The 26,128-nt window shown below is 44.2% G+C and overlaps 1 protein-coding gene across 1 annotated transcript in view; it reads left to right on the plus strand.

The window, feature by feature from the left end:
• Positions 1-5,218, plus strand: part of MTURN (maturin, neural progenitor differentiation regulator homolog) — a 122,724-nt gene extending 117,506 nt beyond the window's left edge. The window contains exon 3 of the mRNA XM_086942078.1: positions 3,097-5,218. Within this exon, the coding sequence (XP_086798204.1) occupies positions 3,097-3,207 (111 nt within the window). The 3' untranslated portion in view covers positions 3,208-5,218. The remainder of the gene's footprint in view (positions 1-3,096) is intronic.
• The last annotated feature ends 20,910 nt before the right edge of the window (positions 5,219-26,128 follow it).

Raw genomic sequence — 26,128 nt, forward strand, 5'->3', positions numbered from 1 at the left:
AAACCTCCTGGGCACACACACAGCCGCACCCGAGCACTTCACAGGTCTTTAAAAGACCACTTGCATGTTAATGAGGCCTTGCTGTTTCACCCCTTCCAAGAGCCCCTGCAGCTCCACTCTGCATGTTGCTTAAAGATCAGACTATCCTTTCTTTCCATTCCTGTTTCCTTAAAGCGGCGGATTTTACACGATTATGCAGGTGGCATTTCTAAATTTCTAGCGCTGCCACTGCAATTTCCCACATCGTTCTGCGGCGTCCCTGGCAACTCATAACGGTGCACAGTTTGCGAACCACAGTTGTAGAGTTGTAATGGTTGCAAAGACCTCAGAAGTGGATCATCAAATGGTATGATTGGGTTTAGTGGCCTGAGCAGCTGTGGATGATTTGGTGTAATTGGTTGATATATAGGAGGAAGCATGCAACTGTTGTCTTTTGGAGTGGTGGTTATAAAAGATGTGGAAAATGTTGATGCATCTACACCTTGTTGTTCCAGCGATGTAAGTTACAGAGAATGTAAAGTTGGTGAAGGCTCCAAAGAGACAATTGAGAAAGATGTCTTGGAATTATGTTAGGAAAGTTTGTTTGTATATGCCATAATCTTTTTGATGGAGATGACATATGACGTCTAAGATGTTATTTTTTTAAACATCTAATGAATAGACATCAACCGATGTTCAGTCTTCGACTTTACAGATCGAGTTTTCAACATCAACATTGTTGGAATGCTGCCACCGATGCTATTGTCTTTTACGACATTGAGTGGTACCATGTTTCGCATCAGGTGACGGGCACTTCTTATTGGTGATTTTTCTACATGTTCACGACGTAGTTTGACGGGGTCGAGCTTTTGTCTGATTGTGAGCAGGTAGGAGCCAAAACTGTTGACTCGGATGCCTGTGATGTCTGACCTGAATTACATTAGAAGTCATGTTGATGGTTTGTAGACTATTTCCCATATTTTAATCTCCCTTGGTGGGAAACTGTCATGAGTGAGCTGTTTCTCGAAGGGGTAGTGGGAAGATGATCTTGTCTGTGTTCTCTTCTTACACAGTATTTTGCATGATATTCCTCAGCCTGATGCGTTCTCTGTCCAGTTAGGACATCTTTTTACAGATGTCGCAGTTCTGTGGGGAGTGAGTGCTTGGTAAAACACACCACACAGATCTTGTAGGGGTCTGAAACAATCTTTTTCTTGCCACATGATGGGAAGTTCTCATAGAGAGAAGGCATTTTTTGTGGCGAAATTCTGTAAAGAATAGGCGAAAAATTGTTTCACTTAACAGAAAAGGTTTGATGATGTTGAGTGAAGTTGTAAAACCTAGGATTTTGCTTGAGTTTTTAGCCAAAGTGGAGGTGTGTAACGTCACGAGCTCCGTAGGTCCTGCTCACTTGAGCTGGAAAAAAACAGAACTGGTTCTGTGAGGTAACTGTCAGGAGTTTGTAACCTCCTTGAGTCTTGGACCCAGGATACTCTTTCACCTATCGGGCTGCATTTTTTTTACCTTACTTCATACAATTTAACCTTCCCGCATAAAGGCTGCAAAGCCGCCTTGAAAGTGTTAGTCAAATTAATCTGATTCACCCAGAAAATGAAATTGAGCCTCTGATAGGCTGTCACTCCTCATGAAGCCAGAAGTGAGAATTTTTGTTTAGTGAATAATAAATACATCTATAAGAAGTTATCTGGAGTCCATGCAGGCTGCTCAGACATATTCTGGTATTTAAGGCTATAATTTCAGATCTTCCTATTCAGTGTGGCTACTTTCTAGAAAAGATGCTGCGAAGGGGGGAAGGGGGATGGATATGATACCACTAGTGAAGTCACTTTGAGACCTTCATTGTCATTCTTGTCCGGTCTTGTTTCAGCTTGACTATTCCCTCTGAATGGGCATGTACACTGGATGTCTTTGTTCAGCTGCCCAACGTTGTATTCTTTTTAAATCCTAATTAAACGTTTTAATACTTTAAATTTTCTGCTGTCAAAGTCTTTGTGCGTTTTTCCCCGATATTGAAGGCTTGAATGAGAATGTTTATAATACTTTTGTGAGTTTCTTAGTGGATTCTGCATGGAAAATGTACAGATTTGTGTTTTGCTTCTCATAAGATGATCTCGGAGATGGTTATATTTCTGACAAGGAACCACTACCAAAACTTACCAAAGTGTGCAGAACCCATATCTTAATAATATATAATATTGTAGATGCTGCCATTTCCTGTAAGGAATTGTTTCTAATCCTAGATGAGATTGCTGAGCCTTTAACGTAATCCAACAATATTATGCCTCTTTCTTTGTAAACCATTAAAAAATGTAAACCCTTAGTGGACAGGAGGGTTACAAAGTCTCTTATGCTTCCTCATCGCCTTCTTCAATCTTAGAATAACTTTTCAAAGCTAGGTGGGTGGTTTTAAATTTTGCTTCTGCTTCCTTTAAATGTAGTTCATTGTTATACACAATTCCTGTTTAGCTGCAGATTCCTAAAATGATATTTGCAGAAGATGTAGTCCACAGCCTTTAAGGAGTGTGTTACTGCAATAGCAGGAACATTTGAGTTAAACATGTAACTACCCAACTACATGCCTCTTTCAAGGACAATAATACCTTCCTTTGACAATCTTTTGAACCACGTTTACAAAAAACTGTTGAAGGGCGGATACCATGACTCATAAATTGTTAGTATTTTGTTTAGGCTTAACAGAGAATATATGCCAGCATTTGTCATCAAGAAAGCGTTGGGATATTTTTTGTGTCTTCTAGATCAGCTCAAACAATCAGCAGAGTTGAATATAATGAAGCCAAGACACTGCATTGTAACAGAATTTATTATAAGAAAGTATAGAAAAATCTGAATCCCCAGTTTCCTATTATGACTGGGCTGAAACCAAGGGTATGATTTCACTATGTACACTCTGATTGTCTCCTTTAAAAATTAAACATTAAAGAATCAAAGTTGCATGCAATATGTACTTAAACTAAATGAATCTACATAAATCAAAACTAAGTTATTTTGGCTGCAGTCAAAAAAGCTAATTAACTTGTCAAATAATTGAAATAAATTATACGTTGTTGCTAATTAATTGTTTTCTCCCCCCTCCAGTTACTTGGTCTTCCAGACGTAGACGATGATGCACTCGAAGACTATAATGCTGATGTTGAAGAAGATGAACCAGAAGCAGACCACCAACGAATGGGCGTCAGCCAGCAGTAAAAACCAGAGGATCAGCAAATGTTATTAAAAAGTACATATTATCTTCTTGATGAGCTTTGCTACAAAGTGACATGAATTTCACTACAAACCTCTGAAGTTTCAATGGACCTCTACTGGTAGCATTCCATCGTATAATAGAGCGAGAGAGACTGCACTTCGTTAATTACATTAAAAAAAAATCACACCAGTTTCCTTCCATAATTTGTGGAAGTATATTTTACCTGGAAGTTGTAAAGAAAATTGTACCAACAACTACAAACACTGCCTCCCCAAGTTCCAAAAGAACAGTATACTGTTGCATATTGTTATCGTCAGTGCATTTCTCAACAGCTTTTTAGTATTGGTGAAGATAATATGGTATTGGCAGAGGAATGTCTTGTGTTGTGATGTGTAGTATTCAAACTGCCATTGAATTTAAGCAAAATGAGTTATACAGTATTTAATGGAAAATGTGTGAGCATGAGTTAAACATTTACTTTGCTGATCATTTGCAACCGGGCACCAATGTTGACCAACATGAAGGAGATGGCACCACATACTATTTTGGTGTACCAAGTACCTGTGTGCGTGGCAATAATGGAAGACTGCTAGGAAATTAATACTGCCAAGCACTCGCATGTGGCTACATTGAGAGAAGAAAAATACGGAGATAAAATGTCAATTGTAGTGTCCTTGTTTTTAATAAATTTTATTTGAGTCACTTTCTGAACTTTTGGACGAAGCGTAAATACAGTAATCCAAGACAGTCTTGGAAGCATAACAGCATCTCTGCAGCAAATAAGTAGTGTGTATTATTGAAAAATGTATCCCTTCACTCACGACACATCCCACCTTACGGTCTTCTCTGTGGTGCTGGGTCTGCTTGCTGATTTCAAAGGTCACCCTTCCCAAGACTTTATGCATGAACTTTAAAGCTAGAGTTATAGAAAAACATAAAAATTAGAAGTAAAAAATATTTTACTGCATAGCTTAAAAAAATATTCTGAAACATTGCCCATCTCAGTGATGGGAGCAGATTGAGACTATGGTGTCATAGATTCCTTTAATCTATATTTTTATGTCTGATTTATTCACATAGTTATGTCCTGAAGGTGTAGCTCCAAAGGAAGGCAGGTCTGTTAAATACTAAATACCATTACCCTTTATGTCATCTTTTTAAGACCTCCAACATTCCATCTAATGTAGAATGTGTTCTTTTCCATAGCTGTGTAGAAGATTACATGGCTACAACCTTGTGACGAAACATAAAAAGGTCTTTGGTGAAGTAGACACCACAGCACCTTTGATATAGTGAAGCTTTTTATAAATCTTTTCAAAAAGTAACTACTCCCACACAGTAGCATCTAATTTTAGAACGCAGAGTTTTTCATATACTGATCAGATCGTTTAGAATGAGTAAAGTAAACCTAAACATAATTTCTTTTCATTTAAATCGAAATTCAACCTTGTGGTTACTTTTAGCGTAGCTCGTTGTACTACAAGTCCGCATTCGATAATTCGCACCAAAGATTTTACCAACTAATAAATAGAAAATAGAGCAAAGTGAAGCCATTATGTTCTTCTAAAGTGCACGCTTATTGGTATAACGTAAACAAGGTAGCTTAAGTAGCTCATGAAGTGGACGTGAAAAGCAATCCACTTTAAATTAATAATCTACTCCAGTGATACTTATTTCATTTGCTTCTTTCTGCCTTGCTAAATAAATCCTTGGTGTGGAGTTCCTGACTTCCAGGTGAAATACATGGCCAAATAGGAGGCCAATTGCAGAGCACCTTACTTTGCTTTAAACATTTTGTTTAGGTGCCTGCAATGGAAGGTTTTTCATGTTTTTTTTTTGGCACCATATAATATCAGCTAACTTATTGTGAGGTTTAAACCGATTTCCTTTGAGTTTTTGATGTATCTAGTTTTATTGGCAGTCATTATTTTATGTCAGAGCAAGTTGTTGAGCTTTATTTACGTGCTGCAACCTTTTTTAAATTTCACATTTTAAATTGTTTATTCTCAATCACTTGTTTTGTCGTCTTCTATGATTTATTTTTCCATGGTTCTTCCTGGAAAAGGGTGGTTACTGGTGGACAAGATGAATACAAACTTTACAAATAATTTGCATCTGTAATTTACTTCAGAAGTGGCGTATGATATGACGTTCTATTTAAAGTACAAGAGTCCATTCTGAAAGTTGTGAAACTTAAAAATGCGGAGAAGAAAGTGTCTGACTGCTAAGGTTTCATACGCCTGAACTACTGGAGTATTTGTGGTTCCTTCCTTATAAGATTGGTCTCTGTCTTCCTTCCACTTTTGTTATCCTCTGATGTCCAGTATGCCCTCTTTAAAATGATCCCAAAATGAAGGGAGGGCAAATTCCTGGGGGATTGGGGAGGGCATTGAGGTGGACAGAAGCTTCCAAGTAGGTAACACTAGTTCTTCCTTAGACTGAACTGTCTTTCATGGAAAAACCTTTCTGCCGGACAACTTAGTATTCCTGCTCCCACAGCCTGAGGGGCTTGATACCATCAGGTGTAAATGTTTATTCACTAGGTCATTTAAGCCTGGGCCAATCTCAGCTATGAGATCTTTGACCGGGGTGACCCTGAAAGGATTTTAAAAGCTGACCTCTTCTTTGAAACCTTTGTCACCACCATGCCACTCTCTTCTCTGCATCCGAATAGCTTAATTAAAGACTGGGCATGTTCAGGAAGCCGAAGTCTGTAGCTCTGCTAGATACCTCGCACTGACTTTCACATGGGTAAAACACACGTCAGACCTTCACTGGCGTAATCCTATTTTGGAAGTGCAGGTTTGATAACCTGTTGCAGATCAATCCTTTGCTTTTACTCCTTCCAAGCAATTGCTTGGGGTGATCAACAAGTTCAGACTCACCACAGGATTGTCTATCCTCTTAGATAACCAGGTTTGGTATTTAGAACTGATTCACCCCTCTCCTATTGCCCTCACCGTTTGACCGAGAGACCCAATTTGCTTTTCTAGATAAGCTCATCCTTAACAGACCAGTGCTACTGAAAATGGCAGGAAGGCTTTTGATGACTTTGACTACATCTTAATCTTCCACCGAAATAAAGTAGTCTAGGTATAGCAGGTTGGCTTTCAATGACTTTGAGTCCAAATCCTAATCTTCCACCGAAATAAATTCATAGAGTAAGCTATGGTTCCCCTACCAGGACATTTCTCTCTTGATTGGGAAATTGTTCTACATACATTTCTTAACGTCCAAATGCCGTAGACTGATGTGAAAGTTATTTTACTGTAAATTATCCCATTCAGTGTAATCATACTCTGTTATTTTGCATACCTTCCATGTTAACATGGCTATTTCAGCTCAACGTAAGAGAAACCAGATACCTGTTGTAGACCGGTCTGATGCCATATTGAGACAAGTATCTCCACATCCTTGTGAGACCAGCAGCTATTTTCTTTAGTACACTGATTCTCTCTGCTACATGAGTAAAAGCACTAACTGCACTTTTGCAGGGCTGTTTCTCAAAGCTTTTCTGTGACCCATTGTCTTATTCCTTGCTTAAACGGGATGTGCTCCTGAGTTGGACCCAGCTTCTAAAGGAACAAGCATTGGCAAGGCCAATGGGTTTTGCGTATGCAAAATCTATGCTGCACCTTTGGGGTTACTGTGTCTGGATTGGGTCCTGCCATAGTATATAAATAAATAAAGGCTGATACCACTCAGTGGCGATCCTTAAAATAACTTCACATAGAAATTGTCTCAGGCTTCATAAAGTTGTGAACAAACCATCTTGCGGAAAGTAGTGAGGAAATCTGCGTATGCTAGTAAATCATTCCTCACTTGCGAAGCAAGCAAGTGTTTGTGTAATTTAGGCAAGATTCATCCAGTCCGGTCTGTCCAGAAGAACACATGCTAATTCCTGCCATAACATCAAAACCCGCTTGAGTATTTCTACAGCGCCTAAATGCTGCTGAAGTGCAGCTTCAGTGCGCATTGTTCATGATCGTTTCTGGAAGTTTAAATGTTAGTGACGAATGATATACGGACAAATGCATTCTGTGCCAAGCAAAATATGCATAGTAAGAAGCATCGTCCACTTGAACTGACACAGATGAAGTCAGTGGATAAAACTATGGCCGAACAAAGGACAGCAACCCATCCGCCTGGAATCACTAAGAGCAGACCTGCACAGCCGGCTATCCAGGCACACTGCAAGTGAACAGGAGAGGATGTGAATTTAAGGCGAACACTGGCAACTCTGAATCTGGGCAACCAGGTTCGAGTCTTGGCACCAGCTCACCATCATTTGATTCTGGGCAAATCACTTAATCTCCCCGTGCCTTAAACAAAAAATATAAAAACTCCAAGCTCTCCAATACCTTTGGTCAAACTGGTGCTACATATCAAAAAGGGAATAGAAAAATCTAGACCAATGCACAGAAACGAATAGGCAAGCAATGTACGCTTTCAAGTTAAAAAGTAGAATTTTGCCGCTCATGTGAGGCAAGCTTATTGGGTACAAAATATTAACTTCCGTTTTGTATGTAAACAAGGACAGCTTCCACACCGCTGAACCTCATGCTAGAAGACCGCAATAGTTGACAGGGACATGTTGGCATGTTGTGTGAGGGAGTCTGTGTACGGTGACCAGTGTGATGTTAAGGGGGATTAATCAAACCGGAAATGTGCGATGCCTCAGAACACCTTTATACGACGTATTGCGAGATCTCAGCATCACAGCACATACCCCCAGATGCATTAAAGTTCTGTTTTGCGAGTCCTTAATAGCGAATGTTAAGGAATAGCTATTAAAGACTCGCAAAACGGGATGCATGTAGGAATCGCAATGGTTTTCGCGATTCCTACTGATTCCTTATTTGCGATTCGCTAATTGCGAATCGCAAATAAGGAATGGCTTTCTCATTCATTCCCCTAAAGGCCCATTGGAATGAATGGGAAAGCCATTCCTTATTTGCGATTCGCAATTAGCGAATCGCAAATGTGCCGCAATTTCAAGGGTGCCAGGGTGTCCAAAGGACACCCTGTTGCACCCCTGAAATGGTAATGTTCACTGGTGTTGCGCACACACATGTCCCAAGGACATGTGTGTGTGTAATATGCAACTTAGAAAAATGCACTAAAGTGCATATTTCTAAGTTTTTGCTTTTTACCACGTAGTTTGGATTTGCGGTAAATAGCGACCCCAGATTGCGAATTCGCATCTTGGAATGGTTCATGCATTGTATTTAAGGAATCGCAAATTACGATTCCTTAAATGCAATCGCAATTTGAGAACTTGCAACTATTTGCGGATTTTTAAATTGCGAGTGCATGAACCCTTGATGCATCTCAAATGCCATTTTTGCGGGCGCAAACTGCCGAAATTTGCGATTCGCACCGTTTGCGCACGCAAAAATGCTTGATGCATCTACCTGATAGTCTTTGGACAGCAGCACCTATTTTTACATGCCTACACGTGCATCTCACTGCTCAACTTCAATCCTTCTCCTCAGTGTCAGCAACATACAACCCAGTTTAAAGTGGAGATCCCCAATCTGCACAGAGGATAAGGGGAAAGAAAAATGTGGTGTTCCTGGGCAAAGATGCTGACTTTGAAAATGCGGAATCAGGTTCGAGTCGCTGCGCCATCTCATCGTCCTATGATTTTTTAGCAAATCACTTAATGTCCTCTGCCTTAAAAAAAATACATATTTTAAAGTGAAAACTAAAGAAAAGCGCTAAGGCGCTGCCTGCATTATCTTCGTCAAAGCAGTTTTTGTTAGCTTTACACGGGGCTAAGGATCGGGACTGCAGAGACATACACTCAGTACAAGTGCATGTTGAAAATTAAAAAGTGATTGATATATATATATATATATATATATATATATATATATATATATATATATATATATATATATATATATATATAACAATGTATATATGTCGTAGCACATATCCACTCCATAAAGTTGGAAGAATGGCAAGCACACTGGTATCAGATTTCGTAAATGATTTATTGCAAACCCCCTTCACCCCAGACAGACGCGTTTCGCTATACAAGCTTCGTCAGTGTCAGTTTGTGTAAAGAAATAATCGCCATTTTAAACCCCACCAGTCATTACTTTCTTCATCAACATAGAAGATGGTGTCAATGGTAAAAGCGGTGGCCATTTCAAAGTGTATATGACTCTATGCAATTCATGGTTCAAAACGGTGAGTGATAAAGTGCTTAAGTGCTAAATCTTAAAAATGTAAAACAGACAATTCATTATTGAAGTACATTCCAGAAGGAAATTAATCATATGAATTCATAAACAGAAACTGTAAGACAGTAGTTACACATTCCTTGACTGTAAGGGGTGTATCCCCCATGTACTGTCTTTTGCAATTTCTTATGCAACCTTGGGCCACAGTTCCATTTTTCATATAGATTGTGTCGCCCTGTATGGGCATTGATTGATTTTCAGGTGACATGAGCTGTGTTGTCTCATGTTGGATATACGGGTATTTGGAGAATACAGTTATTGTTCTAGTTTTTGATTACAGTTATTCTACAGGTTGGGCGGGCTTATGATGCACATGATCCCATGTGCAAATTTACAGGTGAACCCACATCTCCTCATCATTATTAAGTCTCCAAGGTGTCATTGTTTTAAGGTCAATAATATATCTAGACTCCAAGATTCGGTGTGCCTTTTCTCTGTCCCCCCCCCCACGTTCTAAGCGAGTCACCTGATCTATACGATAAAAACTTAGGAGATCCCTATTACTCTGGTGCTGTTCGGAAAAATGGCGAGCAACCGGATAAGATCTATCCTTATTTGCGATTGCTCGCATGTGTTCCAAAATCCTAAGTTTAGTAGGGTTGATGGTACTACTATGTACCGTTTTTTTGCAGGGGCATTCTAGGCAATAGATCGTGTAATCCGAATTACAATTTAGGAGTTGTTATTTTTCAGTTTGGTCCACCTGTTCCCGTTCTACCTGGATATTCAAAAACTTTACTGTATTTACACGCTTTGCAGCGGAGACAAGGAAAGAACCCCTTCGTACAAGATAAATTTGGGGGCTGTACTTTAGATGTAAAGTGACTGTGGACTAAATGGTCCGATAATGACTGGCAGCGACGATATGTAATTAAAGGTCTATCTGAAAGATGTCTTTTCAGGACGTTGTCGGTAGTTAGAATATGCCAGTTTTTCTTGAAGCTTTGGACCAACTCACCAGATTTTGTATTAAATTTGGTGATCATTCTTACCTTGTCCCCATCTTATTGGACATTCTTGACCATCAGGAGAACCCTCCTATTTACTCTTGCTACTTTTTCAGCAGCCAGCTTCAGTATGTTATTGGAGTACCCCCTATTTTGGAACCTCCTATTTGCATCAGTCTGAGCACGTTGGTAATTATATCTGCTGAGCAGTTTCTCTTTAAACTTAGAAGTTCCCCATGGAGTTCATTTTTGATCAGACTCTTCGGATGATAACTTGCCACATGCAACACAGCATTTCCCGCCGTGGGTTTCCTGTAGAGTCTAGTCTGTAGAGTATTGTTTTGTATAAATACCTCCAGATCCAAATAACATACACTGGCCGCACTTATTGTGCTGGTGAATCTCAAATTTTGGGCATTATTGTTTAGAATGGCAATGTACTCCTCAGCCGAGGTTTGGTCGCCACGCCACACAATAAACAAATCGTCTATATACCTAGTCCACAGTAAAATCTTGTTGTTCCATCTGTCATTAGTTCCTCCCCATGCCTCGTGCTTCTCCCACCAGCCTACGAACAGGTTCGCGTAGCTGGGGGAGAAGCACTAGCCCATCGAGGTACCCCTGATTTGCTTATACAACTGGCCTGAAAAGATAAAGATATTATACAGGCAGAACCGCATCATGCTCAACCGCATACAACTGGGTGCCCGATATTTATCTGGCTTCTTATCAAGAAACCACTTAGTAGCTGTCAAACCATCTTCATGGGCTATGCAAGTGTAAAGAATTACCACATCTAAAGTTATCAAGAGCAAAAAAAAAAGAAATATATATATATATATATATATATATATATATATATATATATCCTACTGGCGGTCGCCAGTAGGTATATATAGTTAGAATTTTCAAAAATCCCATAGGAAAAAAATCCTATGTCGAATAACTTTGGCGTTTGTGGACGGAATTGGCAGAAATTTTCAGGAAAATGGCACATTTTGTTTCTGAGCAGCCCCTGAAAATTTGGGGGGGTTTCGTCAAGGGGGGGGCCGAGAAAAAAGGGGGGTCCCAAAACAAGTTTTTAACAATGAGTTTTCCATAGGGCGGTTGGACTCCCTTTTAGCTCGAACGGCTGAATGGATTTACACGAAACTTTGCAAAATTGTAGATATGGTTTGCCCGACGTGCCTTTGCTATGTCTCAATCTATGTGCTCCAGTGCATTTTGAGAAATTAACGTTTTAAAAAACAGATATATCTGTGACAGCATCCCGGTTAGCGCCCCGGTTCGCGTAGCTGACGCGTAACGGAACTTCGCGAAGCGAAGCTGATTGGCTCTCGGGTGTCTGTAAACATTCTAAACAGTCCGTAGCGGCCGCCATCTTGTGTCTCGGTAGGATCGAGACACAAGAGGTGGCCAAAACAAAGTGGGAAATGAGCATAAGGGGGCAGAGTACATCCTCCCTGACCCCCTAGGTTTGATGAGGGGGCTTTAAAAGGGCCTCGCGGGGTTAAAAAATAATCATTTTTATATCGTTTTTTTTTTGCGGGGGGAGCGCTCGGTACGCGCACCGGGAAGCGGTCCGGGAAGCGTAATATTGGGAAAATAGGATGAAAGAATGTTCAAATATTGTATGTTTATTGATTGTTATTTTTGTTTTTTTTTATTTATTTTATTTAAGTACCAACATGTAGGTACCAATGCAGAGTCTAAAAATAAAAATACATTGTTTCCTTTGTAGATATCTTGCATGTTGTTACAGAAGTTATTGTGGTATATGGAATTCATAGCGTAGTCTGTCAGGAAAGCAGAAACACCATGGAGGCAGGAGATGATAAAGAGATGTTAAATACACATTGGTGGTGATATAGTGGAAGAAAGGAAGTAACTATGAGCAAACTTAAAGTTGCACAGTATATTTAAAGTCTGATTTTACATTAAAATCAATTTGCTACTAGTTTTAAAAATACATATAAAAATGAATAATGTCTCAAACAATTTTTGAATTATTATATATAAATTTATTATTCTGATTTATTTTCAAAATTAAAAATAACTTCTAATAATTCTTGGTCAGATTTTGACTCATTTTCAATTAACAAATCCACAGCTTCAACACATTGCAGAAGTTCTATGTCCATTGATTGATCAAAGAATTCTCAATCATTTTCTTTGTCTTGGTTGCATTCTTCAATTTCCACGTTATTTTTCTGCTCTCCCATTTCTATGCTGTAAAATGAATTAAAAAAAATATCAGTACATATAGGGCACTGTTGGGTTTAAGTACAGACAGGTAGTTTGGTTTTTTAAACAGTGATTTTTTCGTTGGGCAGTGTATGGTATCAAACTGGAAGTAGAAATATGAAAATAATTATGAAATAAACTCTAAGTCAATTCTTAATTATACAAGACAAGTCTAACTCCATCCATAACTAAAACAGAGAAGTCTATTTTATTCTATAAGTATTACAGAGGGATAGTATTTAACTATCAGAAAATGTTTTCCTAATTAGCTTACAGTACAGAACATACTTCAGTTTTTAAAATAACATCTTACCTTTCAAATAGAACTTCAAGTTATCAGTTGAAATGTACTTGATATGTACTTCAAGAAGTAGTAGTCAAAATGGCTGTGTTTCTCTCTTTATATATATTCAGGTACATAACCAATCAAATGTCATGAAATAATAGAAGATATTGAAAGTAGCATTTTGATTGGTTGTCAATTCTAACACTTCATAAGTGTTTTGGTTAGGTAATTTACCTCAGGATATTTAATCAGGCTTACAGCATAATTTTCACAATTAAATTCCATCAAATTTAGGGAAATGGTAGGGACTGCTATGTAGTAGGGGCTATTCTATATTTGATGAAAGTGTCTGTAGTGCTTTTTCTGTAAATTACTTTCCCACCTTTTTTTATCGAGCGCTTACCGGTGCGCTCCCCGGTACGCGAACCGGCAGCGTTACGGGAGTCCTCCATTTTGTGTATTGGTAGAATTAAGACATAAGATGGAGGACAAACAATGTACGGAATGGGTAGAAGGGGGCACGGTAGATACTTTGTGACCCTCTAGGTTTTCGGAGGGAGGATTAGGATGCTGATACATGCAAAAACGAAGAAGAAAAAATTTAAAAAATTTCGCGGGGGAGCGCTCGGTACGCGCACCGGTTAGCTAACCGGGGAACGTACTTTGGTGAAGAGAAAAAAAAAGAATACATTTTACATCTTTTGATATTTGCTATTAAAAAAACATTGAAATTCACTGAAAAAACCATAGGTTATAGACCATATATAGTTAGGAATTAGCATTTACAAAACCTTGAAAATTCACTGAAAAAACCATAGGTTATAGACCATATATAGTTGGGGATTAGAATTTACAAAACCTTATATCTGAAAGAAACACGTTAGTGTTAGATTCCTTACCTTAGAATATCCCCCGGCGTCAGTCTGGATCCGGAAACTTTTGCGTAGCAGTACCCCTGCGCGTCGGTAGGCGTCGTCTGCAGGCGTCCCCTGCGGCTCCGCGTCCGTCGTCGGCGACGTGCGCCGTGATGACGTCGCTGGAGTATATAGACGCCGCCTCCGCGCGCTGACGTCAGTTCTTCTTTTTTCCGCGCCAGTGGACGCAGATCTGAAGAGCAGTACTCCGGTCTTTGACCAAGTTTTTTCGAAGTTATTTCTCACTTTGTGCCTGATAGGATGCCTGGGTTCAAGCACTGTGATGACTGTGAGCGCACGATGTCGGTCACAGACCATCACCGCCTCTGTCTCCGGTGTCTGGGCCCCGACCACGACGTGGACTCCTGCGTCGACTGCCGGGCCCTCACCAACAAGGCTAGGCGGGAGCGGTCCCGCAAGCTACTGGCGCTCCGGGTGTCGGCCCCACGTCGGGACCGGGAGCGGTCCCGGTCCGGCCGGAGGTCGAGAGAGCGTTCGAGGGAACGATCGCGGAGCCGCGCCGAGCGTTCCGGAAGTCGACACCACTCGTCAGGCTCGTCAGGTAGGAAGCACAAGAAGTCGGGGCGTCGTCATCGTACCCCCGACTCCCCCCGACGCGGCCGGGGGCTCGGGTGACCCCAACCCCGCGGCTCCGCGAGAGTCGCCGGCGCGGCCTGCCTCATACCCTCCGGTCCCTGGGCACGCTGCGACGCCTGAGGAGATCGAGGCGTTCCTCATGGCCATGAGGGCGCTCGGTTCTCCGACGGGGCCTACGGTGCCTTGATGTTTGATGTTTGATGTTTGTTGGTTTTTGTATAGCGCACATACACTCCATGGAGCATCTTGGCGCTGCTGATTTCACTGCAAAGATGAAATATTTGGGGATGGTAGCTGAGCTATAGATGTCCTTAGATTAGAGTCTTACATTTTGCATCAGATAATCCGTAAATCCATGTTTTTAGAAGTTTTTTATACATTTTTTCTGATGGTGATGCTCTAAGTTTAGCTGGAAGGGCATTCCAGGCCTTGGCGCCTAGGACTGCTAGGGATTTGCCACCCTTGGTGGTCAGTCGAAACTTGGGTATGGTCATTAGATTAGCAGTGGCTGATCTAAGTTCCCTATTTGGGAGGTATCTGTGAAATTTGGTTGACAGATATTTGGGTCCGCATTTATGAAAGCCTCTGTATGTGATCAGAAGGACTTTGAATAGTATCCGTTTTTGGATGGGGAGCCAGTGCAACGCATTCAGAGCAGCTGATGCGGATGATCTCCTAGGCCATCTTAAGACAAGCCGGGCCGCCGCATTTTGAATTATTTGCAGTTTGTGCAGGGTAGATTTGTGCCTTCGGGCCCAGTGCTACCGTCTGGGGGCCCTGGCGGTTCGGGTGTCCCTGCCTCGGCGCCGTCGGGTGCTCCGGCCCCGGCGCCGCCGACGGCTCCGACCCCGGCGCCGCAAGGGCCTTCGGGATCGGCGCCGGCTGGTCTTCCGGCCTGCCCGGCGCCGTTACCATCGGGGTTACCCCCGACGCCGCCCCCGCGCGGCGCCGGTTCTCCGGTGCCGGCTCCGGCCGGCGGCGGGGTTCCGGCGCCGGCTCCGGGCGGCGCCGTCCCCTTACCTTCCCCGACGCCGGACGCGGCGCCGGACGGGCGTCGCTCGACGCCGGTCCCGGCGCCGATGGGGCCCATGAACCCCGAGGAGCCGGTCTACATCGTTGACTCCGAATACGGAGAAGATGAAGAGTTCGGTGAAGGTTGGGAGGGGTCCGAGGACCCTCTGTCACGCGAGTGCCAGTATGACCCGGACTGGACAGGTGACTTGGGGGATGCCAGTGGTCTGGACGACTCTCCTAACCCTGGTTTGATCTCTCCTCCTTCCGTGGCATCGGTGGAGGGAGCTGCATATTCTGTGGTGCTGATGAGGGCTGCCAATGCCTTACACCTTGAGCTCCCCGTCGCGGCCGTGAGGCCTAACATCCTCACCGAGGTCTTCAAACCGCAGTCATGCCCACAGGAGCCACTGCTGCCGTTTAATGAAGCCTTGTCAGACGTTCTGTTGGGCACTTGGTCCAGGCCCGCTTCAGGTCCGCCTGTTGATCGGAACGTGGCCAGGCGCCACCGTCCTTGTCCGGACGACCCCAAGTTCCTGTCTACCCACCCCACTCCTGAGAGTCTGGTGATCCAGGCCTCGACCTCCCAGTCCGCATTCCCGTCGGCCCCGCCCGACAGGGAATCCAAGAGGTATGACCAATTTGGCAAGAAGGTCTTCTCGTCCATTAGTTTGGGCCTGCGGTCTTGCAACACCGCTTGCCTCTTGGGCCGCTACACCCACTCTGTGTGGGATACGGTCGCGGAACTGCTGCCAGAATGTCCCATGGAGGTGCGGGCGAAACTCGGTCAGGCTGTGGCTGAGGGCTGAGATGCAGCGAAATATTCGATACGGTGTGGTCTTGATACGACCGACTCGCTGGGCAGAGCTATGTCAACGACCGTGGCGATTCGTCGCCACGCCTGGCGGAGATCCGCCAATTTTTCGGCAGACGTCCAAAATACCTTGATGGACATGCCGTTCGATGGCTGTCACCTCTTCGGTGACAAGGCGGACCACGCGCTGGAACGCTTCAAGGACTCCAGGGTCACGGCCAAGTCCTTGGGTCTCTCGACCCAGCGTCAGCAAACGGGTTCGTTTCGTCCCTTTCGTGGCCAAGGAAGGGGCGCCCCCACACGTGCTGCCAGCCACGCGCCGCAACAATCCTTTCAACGCGGTGGCGGCCGTGGAAACCGCCGTGGTGGCGGTCGGGGACAACGGCGGGGTCAGACCACACCTTCCCCCGCAGCATCTACCCCAAAATCCTCCTAGTCCGTGCTTTCGGCCCCATGTGACGCCAGTGGGTGGCAGGGTTCGCCATCACCACGCTCACTGGCGCACGATCACTTCGGACAGGTGGGTGCTGCAAATCGTCCGAAGGGGCTACTCCCTCCCCTTCGAGACCTCTCCTCCAGCCATGCCACCGCAGAACCACCGTGTGTCGGGGGACCACTTGACACTTCTGCAGGAGGAAGTTACGGCCCTCTTGGCCAAGGGGGCCATCGAGCGCGTTCCTGGGCCAGAAGTAGGGCGTGGTTGTTATTCCCACTACTTTCTGGTGCCCAAGAAGGACAAGGGGGGCCTACGTCCTATCTTGGATCTAAGGAACGTCAACGGCTTCCTCCGGAAGGAGAAGTTCAAGATGTTGACGTTAGCTCAGGTCTTGGCTGCTCTAGACCCACAAGACTGGATGGTAGCGTTGGACTTGCAGGACGCCTATTTTCACATTCCCGTCCTGCCGGCCCACCGGCGTTACCTGCGGTTCACGGTAGGCCAGGAGCATTTTCAGTTTATCGTGCTTCCCTTCGGCCTTACCAGCGCCCCACGGGTGTTCACAAAGGTGATGGCGGTGGTCGCAGCCCATCTGCGCAGGTTGGGGGTTTCAGTCTTCCCCTACCTAGACGACTGGTTGTTGAAGGCGGGCTCGCCCCAGACAGTCGTCCACCACCTTCAGATGACGGCAGACCTCTTGCACGACCTGGGGTTCTCCATCAATGTGCCGAAATCACACCTGTGTCCCTCTCAAAAGCTCCTTTTCATCGGAGCGGTTCTGGACTCGGCGCAGTTTCGGGTTTATCCTCCGGAACGGCGGGTTCGGGATATTCAGGCTTTGATTCCCATCTTTCAGCCGCTATCCCGGGTTTCGGTCAGGTTGACGCTGCGGCTGCTGGGACTGATGGCTTCCTGCATCCTTCTGGTGCATCACGCTCGGTGGCGGATGCGGGCTCTGCAGTGGGACCTGAAGTTTCAGTGGGCCCAGCATCAGGGCAACTTGTCCGACCACGTCTTGATCTCGGAGGGCACTGCGAGACAACTGCAGTGGTGGCTTACGGACCGCGATTGGGTCAGGGGCAAGTCCCTCTCCCTTCCCCAACCGGAGCACGTTGTCGTGACGGACGCGTCCCTCCAGGGCTGGGGTGGCCACTTGGGAGAGGCAGAGATCAGAGGCATCTGGTCTCCGGCGGAGTCCCGGCTCCATATCAATCTGTTGGAGCTGCGGGCGATTCGTCTGGCACTGAAGGCATTCCTCCCCTTTGTCAACGGGAGTGTAGTGCAGGTGTTCACCGACAACACCACCGCCATGTGGTACTGCAACAAACAGGGCGGTGTGGGGTCGTGGACCCTTTGCCAGGAGGCTCTGCGCCTCTGGCAATGGCTGGAACGTCAGGGCGTGACTCTGACGGTTCAACACCTGGCAGGTTCTCTGAACGCCAGGGCGGACGAACTCAGCCGTCGGTGCTCGATGGATCACGAATGGCGTCTGAACTCGGACGTGGCGCAAGGCATCTTTCTGCAATGGGGAGAGCCTTGGTTAGATCTATTCGCCACCGAAGAGAACGCGCAATGTCATCAGTTCTGCGCGTTGGAGTTTCCAAGACGGCACTCGCACGGCGACGCCTTTCGGCGCGAGTGGAGTTGCGGTCTGTTATACGCCTTTCCGCCTATACCACTTCTGCCCAGAGTGCTGAAGAAGATCAGGCGCGACCGGGCCCAAGTTATCCTTGTGGCTCCGGACTGGGCTCGAAGATACTGGTATCCCGAGCTACTCAGCATGTCAGTCGGTCCCCCGATCCGCCTGCCCCTTCAGGAGGACCTTCTGTCGCAGCAGCAGGGGACGGTCCTCCACCCGAACCTGTCCAGTCTCCACCTCCATGCTTGGAGATTGAGCGGCGGCAGTTGAGGCCATTTGACTTGCCTCCTGAAGTCTGTGATGTTATTCTGGCAGCCAGGCGTCCCTCCACTAAGTCGGTATACGCCTGTCGGTGGAACAGATTTGTGGCATGGTGCACAGCAAAGGCTGTGGATCCTCTTTCTGCCCCTCTTTCGGAGGTTCTTCTGTTTCTTCTTTCTCTTGCCCAGCAGGGCTCTGCTCTGGGCACTATCAAGGGCTACCTTTCTGCCCTTTCAGCCTTTTTAAGGCTTCCTGATCAGCCTTCTTTGTTCAAATCCCCGATTGTAACTCGATTCTTGAAAGGCATCACTCACATGTTTCCACCTGTTCCGTTTGTGATGCCTCAGTGGGATTTGAACCTGGTTCTAACTTTTCTGATGTGTGCTCCCTTTGAGCCCCTTCATTCTTGCCCTCTCCGTCTCCTGACTTTAAAGACGGCTTTCCTGGTTGCCATCACCTCTGCCAGGAGAGTGAGTGAGCTCCAGGCTCTTTCTGTCCAACCTCCTTTCCTGTCCATTCATCCCGACAAGGTGGTTCTGAGGACTAGACCTTCTTTCCTGCCCAAGGTTGTTTCGGCCTTTCACATCGGGCAGTCCATCACCCTCCCTTCCTTCTTCCCGCCTCCGCATCCTTCTAAGGATGAAGAGCGGCTCCATCGTCTGGACCCAAAACGTGCGCTTTCATTTTACATGGATCGCACACGCCAGTTCCGGGTGGATGACCAACTGTTTGTTGGCTACGTGGGTGCGAAGAAGGGACGGGCGGTCTGTAAACGAACCATCTCTCGATGGGTCGTCCTCTGCATCAAAGCGTGCTACTCTTTGGCTCGGAAGGAGCCTCCTGTTGGGCTGAGGGCCCATTCCACTCGGGCCACGGCGGCTACCACTGCCCTGGGCCGGGGAGTCCCCTTGCAGGACATTTGCCAAGCGGCTACGTGGGCCTCGCTGCACACCTTTGCGAGGCACTACTGCCTGGACAGTCAAGTCCGGAGGGATGGCTTCTTTGGCCGTTCTGTCCTCCAGGATTTTCTGGTGTAGTATTGTATTGGTTCGCAGACCCACCACCGGGGTTGGTATTGCTGGGGTATGTATTCTAAGGTAAGGAATCTAACACTAACGTGTTTCTTTCAGATGAACAAGTTACTTACCTTCGGTAACGATATATCTGTAAGAAACATTAGTTAGTGTTAGATTCCTTACCGATCCCACCCATCCTCCCCGTTCTGCGAACTGATACCTAGGGTTAAGGACATCCATTTCAGGGCCCTAGTTTTACATGGCACCAGTGTTGGTTCTCTCATGGCTCTGCGTCTCCTGGCGCGGAAATGCTGTGTGCAAAGAACTGACGTCAGCGCGCGGAGGCGGCGTCTATATACTCCAGCGACGTCATCACGGCGCACGACGCCGACGACGGACGCGGAGCCGCAGGGGACGCCTGCAGACGACGCCTACCGACGCGCAGGGGTACTGCTACGCAAAAGTTTCCGGATCCAGACTGACGCCTGGGGATATTCTAAGGTAAGGAATCTAACACTAACTAATGTTTCTTACAGATATATCGTTACCGAAGGTAAGTAACTTGTTCTTTACTCGCACAAAACCATTGAAATTCGCATATATAGTTAGTTGCACTAACTATATATCGCGCACCCGCAATCCACTGCTGATGATGTCACATATTACATCATTCATGACATTGTTAGTGACATCACTGATGACATCACTGATGACAACTCAAATGATATCACTGATGACATTATCCAATGACTGTATGTTTCTGTAAAGTTAAAATATGTCTTACATATTGAAGAATGAGTGGATGTATAAGTGTCTGGATGAAGAATTTAGTAGGTGCATGACTGACTGTATGAGAGAGTGATTAAATGTGTCTGACTAAGTGCATGGGTTAGTGACTAAACTGTCTTAATTTGTGCATCATTATGTCTGTTGTTCTGTAAACTGCTGCATGTGTTAATCAGTAGCTATATGAGTAACTATATGGGTTATTAATTGGTTGCCCAAGTATTTGTATGGGAGACTGAGTATGTGTGTGAGTGGCTGGGAGGTGTATGACTCTGTGCATAGATGTGTGAGAAGTTGATTCACTAGATGTATGGGTTCAAAAGTGCATGTGGAAAATGCTGCATGGGCAGTTGACTGTGTGCATGAGTGTATTGGTGAGTGAATGGATATCTCAGTGCTACATGTCAAAGTAAGTACATATGTAAAACACAGTATGTTATGTTATGTTAGATGTGCTTGTATAGCGCACGGCTGCCCCAGCCAAGGGGCGTCCCGGCGCTAGCTGCCTATGTCCAGGGGACAGCCAGATGGAATTGTAGGAGGTCCAGAAGTGTACATAACATAACTAGTTAAAAAGGTGGGTTTTTATGGCTTTGCGGAAGGATAAAAGGTCATTCATTGCGCGGATTTGAGCTGGAAGTCCATTCCAAAGTTTGGCGGCCAAGTATCCAAATGAGCGGCCGCCCATTCTGGATAACTTGATGCGGGGGATAATGACCAAGTTCTGACCTTCTGACCGAAGGGACCGCCGAGGGACGTAGGGTGAGAGCAGGGGACATAACATAGGTGGAGAGGAGAGTTTCAAAATTTTAAAAGCAAGACAGAGGGTTTTAAAGTGAATCCTCTTTTCAACAGGTAGCCAGTGTAGGCTCCTGAGGGTGGAGGAGACCGATTTGTGCTGGGGTAGCCCTGTAAGAGCTCTTGCAGCGGCGTTTTGGACTCTTTGTAGTCTCACTTTCTCAGCTACGTTAGTTCCCAGCAGAAGTGAACTAGCGTAGTCCAGCCGTGATAAAATAGCCGACTGTACTACCACTTGGCGGGTTTGGCGGTCGAAAAACTTTAGGATGGGCCGAAGGTTTCGAAGGATCCCGAAACATGTGGCAGCAACTATTTTAGTGTGGTGGGTAAAGTTCAGAGCAGAGTCCACCCAAACTCCTAGGTTTTTTACCACATTCTTGGGGGCAGGCGGTTGGTCTAAGGTTTCAGGCCACCAATTATTGCCCCAGACCGTAGTGTCTTTGCTTAGAAGCAGAACCTCCGTTTTACCGGCGTTTAATTGAAGGTAGTTTGCTGACATCCAGCTGGTGATGTCACTGAGGGTTTGTCTAAAGTTCATGGCGCTGAGGCCATTATCGTCTTTTAGAGCCACCACCAGCTGGGTGTCGTCAGCGTAGGACACCAATGTGAATCCATGTTTCCTAGCTACCTCTGCCAGTGGGAGGACATATACATTGAACAGGGTCGGGCTGAGCGCCGACCCCTGAGGAACTCCTTGTTCAACGGGACATTCCTTCGAAATGAAGGGTGGGGTAGAGACCCTAAAGGATCTGTCGGCAAGGAAAGCCCTAAACCAGCCAAGGGCCTGGTCTACATGTGAGAGTTGACATATATAAATAACTGTGCATAAGAGCCAGTGAATGTGTGAGTGGCTGTATGGATCATTGTGAACTTGTATCGGGGATTGTATAGGAGAGTAAATATGTGTTAGAATATGTTCGAATTAGTAAGGTGTGTATAACTGTATAGTTGAGGAAATGGAGGTGTGATTGATTCTTTGCATGACTGACTAGATGTATGAGTAACTCCATGGATGAGTGACAATCTGTGAGTGTCTGTTTACACTGATTGTATCTAAGGTTATATTAGAGTCTGAAGAGGTTCATCGTATTATCACATGAATGATATTATCAGTGATGTGATCAGTAATGTCAAATGAGATGTCATCAGTGATGTCACTGACCATGTCATGAATGATGTAATATGTGACATCATCAGCAGTGGATTGCGGGTGCGCGATATATAGTTAGTGCAACTAACTATATATGCGAATTTCAATGGTTTTGTGCGAGTAAAATAAGGTTTTGTAAATGCTAATCCCTAACTATATATGGTCTATAACCTATGGTTTTTTCAGTGAATTTTCAAGGTTTTGTAAATGCTAATTCCTAACTATATATGGTCTATAACCTATGGTTTTTTCAGTGAATATATATATATATATATATATATATATATATATATATATATATAGCTTCAGTATTTACATTGAAAATTAAAAAGTGTGAAGGAGTCTGCAGTGCAAGAACACTGACCACCTTTGGTGTTCTATAACAAATACAATTTTAAAAAGTACCTTCAGAGTGCGTAGACCAACACGCACTGCACTTTGAAACAGCCAAAAATGATAACAGGTGCCTCGGGCATCCATGTCGGTGGCACTGAAAGTGCTTTTAGATTCTGATGTGGTAGAACTGCTGCTAGTTACCAAGAGGGCATCCCTATGCTTTGCTGACTTACTAATATATGAAACACTTATACAAATATATGTCGGCCGGTGTGCATTAGCGAGGGGAGAAAACCTTTTTTTTAAAGCATTCCCAAAACACTGGCTGAGAAGAGGTAAACTGGGGCTGATTTCGTCAGATTAATCTCTTTACTTCACTGTATGTAGCAAGCGTGGGGAGCGCTTTCTTCGCAAGTATGCACACGAGTGAGAGGTGTCACATTGCAGCAGCCCGAAGGTCACCGGCAGATTTATGAGTTAAGTGTGTGTGCTTGCCTCTCAGTTAAATTATCCAGTACAAAGAAGCCGGAACCATGAGTTAAATGTATGGTACAGACATCAATAGTAACATGCAGGTCACAAGTTAAACAAGCAATTATGTAGAAGGAATCTGAAGGGGCAAGGGAGACCATCCGAAAACACGGGCACTCTTATGGAGTGTTAGAAAGTAATTTTTTTTAAAAGTACCTTTTGAAGCATGCGGCCAGTGGAAGGGCCATGAGCCAAGACTGTACTTTCTCCAGGCTCCAAGGAACAACCAAAGCAAGAGGAAGTGAGCCTTGATGGCATGACTGATGCTGCTCACTAATAAGAACCCAGAAAATGTGAGTGCCTGAGAAGCTTACGAATGGTAAGTAATGGGCGGGCTGTAAGCTCCTTTTAATATCTTTTTTCTTCAATTGCAAGAGATTTTACTAGCGCTGTGCAGGTGAAACCTAAAAAGGGGTTGTGAACAGGTCGGTTCTTGAGATTATCCCCCTCTTATTAATTATTATTTGATTGGTCAGTGTATGCTGAAAAACCAGATCAGGTGATCGCACAATTCCATTTTTACGTGAGGTATTCCCTGATTTACATTTTTTTCCAGCATGCTGGAAAAGAAAAACGTCTTGTAACTGTAGTTTTTGGTAGTTTGTTCAGATTTAACCCACTGTCCTTCCACATTTGTAATTAGGTTCCAGTCTTTTTTTCTCGCTCCAAAATGAAACTTAAATGGTATGGAGTGATTAGTTCTTTCAAGGTCATAGATCCTTAAATACAATTGTTATGACTTCCTGAGCCAAAATACATTTAAAATAAACTTTGACTTTTTGCTTCACAGCATGAGAGATTCTAAGCCCTTGACTTTTTGGAATATATTGATACACCAGATCTACTGTGACAGGTTAGTAATTATATTGGTTATCAACACCATGACTAGTTTTTTTGTTTTTTTTGCTTTAAGTATAAAAATGTTATGTTTATATTTTGTTTTACATTAATGGTGAATATGTTTCAGTGTGTTCATTACTAGGTGACGTCCCATTTGTTCACTGTTTGGTAGATTGATGATACAGAATTCAGCTGAAAATATATATGTTAATAACCAGGCACATGCCCAGCATTCCCTTCATTCCTTCCCATTTGCAGGTCCCACTGGATTGAATTTAAAGCGTCCTGTGAGAAGGGAATACGATGGATTTAGTTTATTGCCTTATTCCTTCGAAATGCATTATCCAAGTCGCAAGAAACCTCTCCACCTTTCAGATGTCACTAAACATCCAGGAAAAAAGGTTGCGTGTGCTGCCTAAGAGGCTTATCTCGTTCATGATTGATGTTTTCCCTGACGTTTAAAAAAGTTTTTTAACCTCTGTTGCCAAACATATGCATTTCCTTTAACTGTAAGGTACATGCGCTTTCTCTGCATGTTCTGCTGCTCTCACAATTCCAGCAGTAGACCCCATCAAATGATCGCTTCCTAATACATGTGTCAGTGAGGTTGAATTTGCAGCCCGAACATGGATTGTTTTTGACTGAGGCTGTTTTGTTCGCAGAACTACTGATCTTCTATGTGGCCAGTTGGGGCAAAGACAATTTGACACTAGGTATTAGTGAAACAAGTTCTCCAGCATCAGATTCCATCTTGTGGTTCAGCTTTCAATAGCTAAAATGAGGGCTACAGCTTTTGTATCTGGGTATGATCAGGATGGCTAGAAAGTCACTGACTAGTAGGAGAGTGTGAGGGAGTAAGCCGAAGAGATTCTCCAGCTGATGAAAGACAAAATCTGTTGATCCAGTGTTGCCGTTGTGCATTTCTGTTTAGTTCTAGTCGGCTTTGGTATAGGTGGCTGTGAAAACAAACAAACCTACCGGCTGATTTCCCTGCTTAATGCAGATGTAAAAATCTTTTCTAAGATACTAGCAAAATGCTTAGCCCCCATTATGCCGACTCTGGTTAATACTCAACAACATGGGTTTGTGATGGGGAGAGACACAACGGCCCATGTTAACACTGCGATTACAGCCTTTGATGTTGCCTCAACTACTCTCACCTCACTCGGAATGGTCATGTTAGATGCAGAGAAGGCATTTGATCGAGTGGGGTGGGAGTATTTGTGGGAGGTATTAAAGAAGGCAGGTATCTAGGGTAAATACTTACAGTGGGTGTGTTCATTGTATGACAACCCGCAGGCCAAAGTCAGTTATGGGAGAAGAGAATCAGCTAGCTTTTTTTATAGGGAGGGGAACAAGGCAAGGTTGCCCTCTGTCCCCTCTGCTCTTCGCTCTATCTTTGGAGCCATTCTTAAATGCACTCTTTACTCAAGTAAATATTCTTCCATTTATGCACGGCGGAGAGAGCTTAAAAATTACTGCTTTTGCAGATGATATCTCCGTATTTACTACAGATCTAGTTAAAGCTTCACCTGAAATAATAAAAAAAGCTGCACACTTTGGCAACGTCTCAGGGTATAAACTTAATGTAGGAAAGACGCAGGTTATCGCCAATTATAAACCTTCTGAACCGATCCCTGGCATATGTCAAAGCGCGATATACCTAGGCATTAGACTAGCGTCGAGTCTCGACGAAATCATTACGCTGAATTACGATTCTTTTTTAAAGGAAACGGAAACGATCCTTAAAAAATGGCACAAAATTCCGATTAGTTTAGTGGGTTGTATAAACTTAGTGAAAATGAAGATTCTGCCGAAGGTATTATACTTATTTAGATCTATCCCTCTACAACCCAACAAATTATTTTTCAAAAAACCTAGAGGGTATTTGTAGCAGCTTCCTGTGGGGTTATAGAAAAGCGCGTAGGGCATTGAAACTATTAGAACTCCCAATAGAAAAGGGGGGACTAGCATTTCCTGACTTCAGGTTCTATTTTTTAGACACTTTCTTTCGCCGCATACGAAGTCTGATGAAAAACGAAAGTTCACTATTTTACCACCAGCTC

This window comes from Lissotriton vulgaris, chromosome 10 (assembly GCF_964263255.1).
Source record: "Lissotriton vulgaris chromosome 10, aLisVul1.2, whole genome shotgun sequence".
In the NCBI taxonomy this organism is placed as follows: domain Eukaryota; kingdom Metazoa; phylum Chordata; class Amphibia; order Caudata; family Salamandridae; genus Lissotriton; species Lissotriton vulgaris.